Here is a 9,186-nt window from a genome sequence, read left to right as displayed (position 1 = left end):
GCCCTGCCAAGGCCCTCCCTGGCCCCAGGCAGGCAGGGGTGGGGAGAGGCGGGGAGGGAGCAACTTACCCTCCCTCTTCTCCTGCCTCCTCCTGGCTGAATGAGGGCCGGAAGCGGGGCGGCTGGAAGCAGGGGGCGGGGCTTCATCGTGTGCCCCGCCCCCACACCTCACCCGGGGGAACTGCGTTCCCCCGCGTTCCCCCCCGAAATGACCTCTGCTCAGCCCCACCTACCTCACAGGGTGTCTGTTGTGGGGAGGGGAGGGGAAGGGAAGGGAAAGGAGAAGGTAAACTGCTCTGAGACTCCGAGTGAAGAGCGGGGTATAAATCCAATCTCCTCCTCTTCTTCTGCCTCCAAGCCTAACTTATGTCACAGGGTAGTTGAGAAGTTAAAATCAGAGAAAACTCCCATACACCACCCTGAATTTCTTAGGAGGAAGAGGGGAATTCCACTGCATTTAGGAAAAACAAGAGGAAGAGGAGGAGATTGGATTTATATCCCGCCATTCACTACCTGAAGGAGTCTCAGAGTGGCTTACAATCCCTTTCCCTCCCCACAACAGACACCCTGTGAAGTAGATGGGGCTAAGAGAGCTCTCTCTCGAGAACTGCTCTGAAAGAACTTATGACTGACCTAAGGTCACACCAGCAGCTGCATGTGGAGGAGTGGGGAATCAAACCTGGTTCTCCCAGATTAGAATATACACTCTTAACCACTACGCTAAACAAAGGATTCTGGTAGTAAATCCATGGCTCTGTAAAGGCTACTAAAGTAGAAGGGCGTCTAATTTGAGTGCTTAACGCTAAGATTCCGGGGAGAATGAAATTGGTTGCCAGAAGTGGTGGTTGGAAGCAACAAGCCATGCGTAGTTAGAGAGAAAATGCTGGTTAACTGGCCTTCGATGAAAGAGCCTGGGTGACCAGATATGCCCCCTCCTTTGCTTGACCTTGGAACTACCATTGGTTCAGCAATGGGAGGGAATAGTCAGGTCTTCACGCTATAAAAAGGCAACAAGGCAGAGACGATCTGAAGCAGCCCAACCCAGCCGCCACCATGAAGTTGATACAGGTATGTGCAACGAAGGGGAAATCCTGAAGCAGAAATGGGGTGGGTGGATACTGGGGAGGTTGGCTCTTAACAGGAAACACAGGGATGGAACTCAAGAGTTGCTGGTTTTCCTTTCTTGATGCAAGAAGGTTTTTAAGTGTTTGAAACTTCTACCTGGCCTGCAATACTGTTCCCTACTAGGGAGCCGTCCTCAATCTCTATACCTGCAACTCTCTTAACAAAAGGGTGCGCCTATTACTAGTTCACTAGCTTAGCATAAGTAATGAATAGTCTGCTTTTCCTCATTACACCTGAACTTGGCATAATTATATTCTGCTCTGTGCTCCCTGTGTTCCAAACCACCTATGTATTGTGATCGGATGGTAAGGATTTGCACGGCATTTGAAGAAGCACTTGTGCTGGGGTAAAACTCTTTAAGTCTTTTAAAAAGGTGCCACAATACTCCGTTTATTTTCATTCCAATAGTTAACAGCCAACCCCTCTGGAATTAATTTGGCGTATAACTTGGGGGCCAAACTACATACAAGGATCAGAGGAATCAGCACTCCCAATTAATTTAGTTTCAAAAAGTGTGTGTGCGTGGGGGATCCATATTAAGGCCCTGGTGTGATCACATCGCCTGAGTCATGTGCTGTTTGGTTCTTCTGAGAATGCATGTCTAGGGACTGAGCTGTAACTTACATGAAGGATGGAGTACTTTCCAGTTCTATGAAGAGCCACAAGAGAACAGCTTGTCATATACAAAAGAGGGAAGATGTAGGCAGAACCTCATCAATTCAGCACACACTACAGGGGTGTGCTTACAGTTTTTCTCATGCTGAACACCACGAGAGTGGAGCCGCTCAGCATGAGTACCGTACCTTAATTCTCCCCCTAAGCAGCCTTAAAGCACATTCATGGGACTCCTTAAATAAAATGCTAGGTTGATCGGCCATCATCTCTATCACGGCTATGTGCTCTTATTGTCTTCCTAATGTTCTTGCATGCACTGACCCGAACTCTGGAAGTACATTTATTTCTCACTTGGATAGACTATACCTTGTACATGTTTAAAGGATTAGCCATTTTTAAATGAACACGAAAGGACGGAGGTACATCTACAGTTTCCTCTTTATGGCTTCAACCTTGCCACAGCAATGAATAAATTGGTGTTGCAGTTGCTGCACAGGCTACCTTCAGAAAGGGCAGCTCAGAAGCCACTTCCACACTGCTTTAGCTTCCAAACCGCAGCACTTTCCCCAGAACATCAATGCATAATGTGCTAGTATGCATCATTCCCCTGTCCTCAGTACGCTCTCTCCCAAACTTGCTTTGATTCTTGTAGCAAGATCACAGCCCAAGTGTGTTATCATGTCTGTAAGGTGCCATTAAATTGCAGCCAACTTGTGGTGGCTGATGTAGAGAGCATGCAGAGAACTCTGGTGTGGAAGCTCTGTTGCCAGTGCTCACAGGCTCTGCAGTGTTATCATGTCTGTAAGGTGCCATTAAATTGCAGCCAACTTGTGGGGACCATGTAGGGTTTTCAAGACAAACAGAGGCGGTTTGGCATTGCTTGCCTCGGCGTCATGACCCTGGGCTTCCTTGGTGGTCTCCCATGCAAGCATTAACCAATGCCGACCTTGCTTAGCTTCCGAGATCTGGCTAGCCTGGGCCACGGTGCTATCAACAATTATAGTTTTTTAAAAGCTCCGATAAGTCCTCTGGCGGCAGGACAGGAAAGTAAGATGCAGGGGAAATGGTGGCTGATGTAGGAAAGCACGCAGAGAACTCTGGTGTGGAAGCTCTGTTGCCAGTGCTCACAGGCTCTGCAGCCGCAGCAGCAATGGATACAGAACAGAGATTCTACACTGTGTGGAAGCGGCATAAGAAGCCAGAATTTGACAGACCTCGAACTCAGGGGTGCATTCAGACAAGCAGCTGCAGTGGTGGACGCCAGGAAGGGCAGACATCCTTGTGAATGTCCCAACAGGGTAAAATCAAATGATCTCTCCCTTTAACGCATGGCGTAGGCCATGTGCGTATGTCTCTCTCTCTTGCACCATCTGGTCGCTCTGCTCCAATATGTCAGAACATTCAGTTACTACCCACCCCCACACACCAAAGGCACAATGCGGCAAGCACACCACCACATGGGCTGCTTGTATCAAACTGCTGCTGCGTGGAAGCCGACGGGTGACACAGCAGGCCTGATCAGAGCATCGGGTAAAATCCTTCTGTGCCGCCTGCATCTCTGACTCCTCAATAGCTCTCGCCTTCTCAGCTCTCCCCGCATTTCTGTCCAGGAAAAGAAGCCCTTGGTGGCGGTGATCTTACTCATGGTGGCCCTCCACTGCGCCGGCCGCAGGAGCGATCCTGTCAGGAGCCCGTCCTGCCGCCCCGTCAACACCACCATCGCCGCCGAGAAGGACGACTGCCCTGTCTGCATGCCCATCACCACCTCCATCTGCGGTGGCTACTGCATCACGAGGGTGTGTGTGAAACGGCGGGGGGGACGGGACTCTATATGGGGGGTGTGTGTGGACAGGACAGAGCCATAAGAACATAAGAGATGCCAATGTTGGATCAGGCCAAAGGCCCATCCAGTCCAACACTCTGTATCACACAGTGGCCAGAAACACCAGGTGCCATCAGGTCCACCGGTGGGGCCAGGACATTAGAAGCCCTACCACTGTTGACCCCCCCAAGCACCAAGATGACAGATCATCACTTGCCCCATAGCCCCTATCTATACCTTGTGGCTAATAGCCACTGATGGAACTCTGCTCCATATGCTTATCTAATTCCCTTTTGAAGCCGTCCATGCCTGTAGCCGCCACCACTTCCTGTGGCAGTGAATTCCACGTGTTAATCACTCTTTGGGTTGAAGAAGTACTTCCTTTTATCCGTTCTAACCTGACCGCTCTGCAGTTTCATGGAGTGCCCACGAGTTCTTGTATTGTGAGAAAGGGAGAAAAGTACCTCTTTCTCTACCTGCTCTTTCCCATGCATAATCTTATAAACCTCAATCATGTCACCCCTCAGTCGTCGTTTCTCCAAGCTAAAGAGCCCTAAGCGCCTTAACCGTTCCTCATAGGGAAAGTGTTCCAACCCTTTTATCATTCGAGTTGCCCTTTTCTGCACTTTTTCCAAAGCTATAATATCCTTTTTAAGGTGTGGTGACCAGAACTGCACACAGTATTCCAAATGAGGTCGCACCATTGATTTATATAGCGGCATTATGATATTGGCTGATCTGTTTACAATACCCTTCCTAATAATCCCCAGCATAGCATTGGCCTTCTTTATTGCAGTCACACACTGTCTCGACATTTTCAGTGAGTTATCCACTACAACTCCAAGATCTCTCTCTTGATCAGTCTCTGCCAGTTCAGACCCCATCAACGTGTATTTATAGTTAGGATTTTTGGCTCCAATGTGCATCACCTTGCACTTGGCCACATTGAACCCCATTTGCCATGTTGACGCCCACTCGCCCAACTTTGACAGATCCCTTTGGAGTGCCTCACAATCCTCACTGGTTTTCACCACCCCGAACAACTTTGTATCATCCGCAAATTTAGCCACTTCACTGCTTACTCCCATCTCCAAATCATTAATGAACAAGTTAAAAAGCAGTGGACCAAGTACTGATCCCTGCGGTACCCCACTGCTTACCACCCTCCACTGAGAAAATTGCCCACCTACACTCACTCTCTGTTTTCTATGAACTAGCCAGTTTTTGATCCATAAAAGGACTTGTCCTTCTATCCCATGATTTTTGAGCTTACTTAGGAGCCTTTGATGAGGAACTTTATCAAAAGCTTTCTGGAAGTCAAGGTAAATAATATCTATTGGATCCCCCTTGTCCACATGTTTGTTCACCCCCTCAAAGAACACTAACAGGTTAGTGAGACAAGATCTTCCCTTACAGAACCCATGTTGAGTCTGCCTCAATAGGTTTTGTTCATCTATGTGCCTACTAATTCTTTCCTTAATAATGGTTTCCACCAATTTACCCGGTATCGACGTCAGACTGACAGGCCTGTAATTTCCCGGATCTCCTCTGGAACCCTTTTTAAAGATGGGAGTGACATTAGCTACCTTCCAATCCTCAGGAATGGAGGCAGATTTTAAGGAAAGATTACATATCTTTGTCAGGAGATCTACAAGTTCACATTTGAGTTCTTTCAGAACTCTCGGATGTATGCCATCTGGGCCTGGTGATTTATCAGTTTTTAAGTTGTCTATCAGTTTTAGGACCTCCTCTCTCATCACCTCAATCTGACTCAGGTCTTCCAACACCCCTCCTGAAATCAGTGGTTCTGGAGTGGGCAAGCACTTCTCATCTTCCACAGTGAAGACGGAGGCAAAAAATGCATTTAGCTTCTCAGCCATTTCCCTATCATCCTTCAATACTCCTTTTACCCCTTGGTCGTCCAAGGGCCCCACTGCCTCCCTGGCTGGTTTCCTGTTTCTAATGTATTTGAAGAAAGTTTTATTGTTGGTTTTTACGTTTTTTGCTATATGCTCCTCATATTCCCTTTTTGCCTGCCTGACCTCAGACTTGCATTTTATTTGCCATAGCCTGTGTTCCGTTTTATCAGCCTCACTGTGACTAGCTTTCCACTGCTTAAAGGAATTCTTTTTACTTTTTACAGCCTCCATTACTCTGTTTGTTAACCATGCAGGCTTTTTCCTATACCTGTTTGTGCCTTTCCTAACCTGCGGAATATATATTTTTTGAGCTTCTAGGATCGTAGTTTTAAATAGATCCCAAGCTTCCCCAATTGTTTTGACCCTTTCTACTTTTCCTTTCAGTTTCCTCCCCACGTAGTGGGGAATCAAACCTGGTTCTCCCAGATTAGAGAACATAAGAACATAAGAACATAAGAGATGCCAATGTTGGATCAGGCCAAAGGCCCATCCAGTCCAACACTCTGTATCCCACAGTGGCCAGAAATACCAGTGCCATCAGGAGGTCCACCAGTGGGGCCAGGACATTAGAAGCCCTCCCACTGTTGACCCCCCCCCAAGCACCAAGATGACAGAGCATCACTTGCCCCAGAGTCCCTATCTATACCTTGTGGCTAATAGCCACTGATGGACCTCTGCTCCATATGCTTATCTAATTCCCTTTTGAAGCCGTCCATGCTTGTAGCTGCCACCACTTCCTGTGGCAGTGAATTCCAAGTGTTAATCACTCTTTGGGTGAAGAAGTACTTCCTTTTATCCGTTCTAACCCGACCGCTCAGCAATTTCATGGAGTGCCCACGGGTTCTTGTATTGTGAGAAAGGGAGAAAAGTACCTCTTTCTCTACCTGCTCTTTCCCATGCATAATCTTATAAACCTCAATCATGTCACCCCTCAGTCGTCGTTTCTCCAAGCTAAAGAGCCCTAAGCGCCTTAACCGTTCCTCATAGGGAAAGTGTTCCAACCCTTTTATCATTCGAGTTGCTCTTTTCTGCACTTTTTCCAAAGCTATAATATCCTTTTTAAGGTGTGGTGACCAGAATTGCACACAGTATTCCAGATGAGGTCGCACCATTGATTTATATAGCGGCATTATGATATTGGCTGATCTGTTTACAATACCCTTCCTAATAATCCCCAGCATAGCATTGGCCTTCTTTATTGCAGTCACACACTGTCTCGACATTTTCAGTGAGTTATCTACTACAACTCCAAGATCTCTCTCTTGATCTGTCTCTGCCAGTTCAGACCCCATCAACGTGTATTTATAGTTAGGATTTTTGGCTCCAATGTGCATCACCTTGCACTTGGCCACATTGAACCCCATTTGCCATGTTGACGCCCACTCGCCCAACTTTGACAGATCCCTTTGGAGTGCCTCACAATCCTCACTGGTTTTCACCACCCTGAACAACTTCGTATCATCCGCAAATTTAGCCACTTCACTGCTTACTCCCAACTCCAAATCATTAATGAACAAGTTAAAAAGCAGTGGACCAAGTACTGATCCCTGTGGTACCCCACTGCTTACACCCCTCCACTGGGAGAACTGCCCATTTATACTCACTCTCTGTTTTCTATTAATTAGCCAGTTTTTGATCCATAAAAGGACTTGTCCTTTTATCCCATGATTTTTGAGCTTGCTTAGGAGCCTTTGATGAGGAACTTTATCAAAAGCTTTCTGGAAGTCAAGGTAAACAATATCTATTGGATCCCCCTTGTCCACATGTTTGTTCACCCCCTCAAAGAACATTAACAGGTTAGTGAGACAAGATCTTCCCTTACAGAACCCATGTTGAGTCTGCCTCAATAGGTTTTGTTCATCTATGTGCCTACTAATTCTTTCCTTAATAATGGTTTCCACCAATTTACCCGGTATCGACGTCAGACTGACTGGCCTGTAATTTCCCGGATCTCCTCTGGAACCCTTTTTAAAGATGGGAGTGACATTAGCTACCTTCCAGTCCTCAGGAATGGAGGCTGATTTTAAGGAGAGATTACATATTTTTGTCAGGAGATCCACAAGTTCACAATTGAGTTCTTTCAGAACTCTTGGATGTATGCCATCTGGGCCTGGTGATTTATCAGTTTTTAAGTTGTTTATCAGTTTTAGGACCTCCTCTCTCGTCACCTCAATCTGACTCAGGTCTTTCAACACCCCTCCCGAACTCAGCGGCTCTGGAGTGGGCAAGCACCTCTCATCTTCCACAGTGAAGACGGAGGCAAAAAATGCATTTAGCTTCTCAGCCATTTCCCTATCATCCTTCAGTACTTTTACCCCTTGGTCATCCAAGGGCCCCACTGCCTCCCTGGCTGGTTTCCTGCTTCTAATGTATCATCAAATCATGGCTTAGCATTAGACTCGCCAGGAACAGACCTGAAAAGAGTTTTATAGGCAGCCATCCACTTCCTTCCAGAGCATGAGCCACTTTTTGGGAGACGACTAAAGATGTGCCAATTCAGGAGCACCTGTTACTCTCAGCCTGACATCTTAGCTCTAAAACCACCATTCAGAAATAGCACACTGACAAGAGAACACTGCACTGGCCCTGTGGTCTTGGGTGATGCCAATAGCCCCGTGCTCCTCACCACCTGCTGGTAAGTGAGCAGGCATTCTACGCTTATGGGGAAAAACAGACCTTCACTCCCAGGGGAGGGGAATCGCCTGTGCCAGTCTCCTAGCAGAAAGGTACAGTTTCTGATCTTGTAGTGCCAGCAGGTGTATGGCTGCAGCAGAAAAAATGCAGGGTGCTTTGTAATCCAAAGATAAATACCAGAATGGGTAAAGAGGCTGGCAGAGATCACAGAAGTGGAAGGGACCTACAGGGTCATCTAGTCCAACCCCCTGCACAAGGCAAGGAAATTCACAACTACCCCCCCACACCCCATGACCCCTGCTCCATGCCCAGAAGATGGAAAAAAAACCCTCCAGGATCCCTGGCCAAACTGGCCTGGAGAAAAATTGCTCCCTGACCTCAAAGTGGAGATCAGCATTTCCCTGGGGGTGTAAGAAAGGGCCACAAGAACTAAGCACTGAGGCAACCCTTCCTGCCCTCCCTCTCATGATCTGCCTAAGTTTGCAGGATCAGCATTGCTGACAGATGGCCATCTAGCCTCTGTCTGAAAATCTCCCAAGCAGGAGAGCCCACCACCTCCCAAGGAAGCCTATTCCACTGAGAAACCGCTCTGTCAGGGAGTTCTTCCTAATGCTTCGTCGAGAACTCTTCTGATTTAATTTCAACCCACTGGTTCTGGTCTGGCCTTTTGGGGAATGTGGGGTACTGACCGAAGGCTGGCGATGGAGGGCTTTTCTCTTGTTAAACTGCTTTCTTGGCCGTGAGTGAGAGTGAGAGCTAGTCTTGCAGAGAGCCCTCTGTTCTAAACCCTCATCCTTCACAGGAGATACTGCTCAACGTGCCCTCGCCCTTCATCCAAAGAGCCTGCACTTACAAGGAGGTACGCTACGAGACTGTGCGCCTGCGTGGATGCCCAACGGGAGTGGACCCGACCTTCACCTACCCCATGGCTCTCAGCTGCCACTGTGACCTCTGCAAGCTGGACTCCAGTGACTGCACCGTTCAGAGTATCAGACCCGATTTCTGCATCAACCAACGCGTCATCCCCCAGTGAAAAGGGTGGGGGGAGGAAGTGACCAATAAATGCCTTCAA

The 9,186-nt window shown here is 47.8% G+C and overlaps 1 protein-coding gene across 1 annotated transcript; it reads left to right on the top strand.

Annotated features, from left to right (window-relative positions):
• Nucleotides 1-1,046: 1,046 nt before the first annotated feature.
• On the top strand, nt 1,047-9,186 carry LOC107120418 (gonadotropin subunit beta-like). The gene is made up of 3 exons (XM_015423120.1): nt 1,047-1,067; nt 3,350-3,535; nt 8,917-9,186. Exons 1-3 carry the CDS (start codon nt 1,053-1,055, stop codon nt 9,145-9,147), a joined length of 432 nt encoding a protein of 143 aa, XP_015278606.1. The 5' UTR covers nt 1,047-1,052; the 3' UTR covers nt 9,148-9,186.

This window comes from Gekko japonicus, unplaced genomic scaffold (genome assembly GCF_001447785.1).
Source record: "Gekko japonicus isolate JY-2015 unplaced genomic scaffold, Gekko_japonicus_V1.1 scaffold1358, whole genome shotgun sequence".
Lineage (NCBI taxonomy): Eukaryota > Metazoa > Chordata > Lepidosauria > Squamata > Gekkonidae > Gekko > Gekko japonicus.
Note: the sequence above shows the minus strand (reverse complement) of the source record. Positions and strands in the feature narration are given on the sequence as shown.

What these genes read in the sequence shown, in the direction of transcription:
- LOC107120418 (XM_015423120.1), top strand. An exon ending in GTGGCTACTGCATCACGAGG is followed by an intron (nt 3,536 to 8,916) that starts GTGTGTGTGAAA and finishes CATCCTTCACAG; the next exon opens with GAGATACTGCTCAACGTGCC.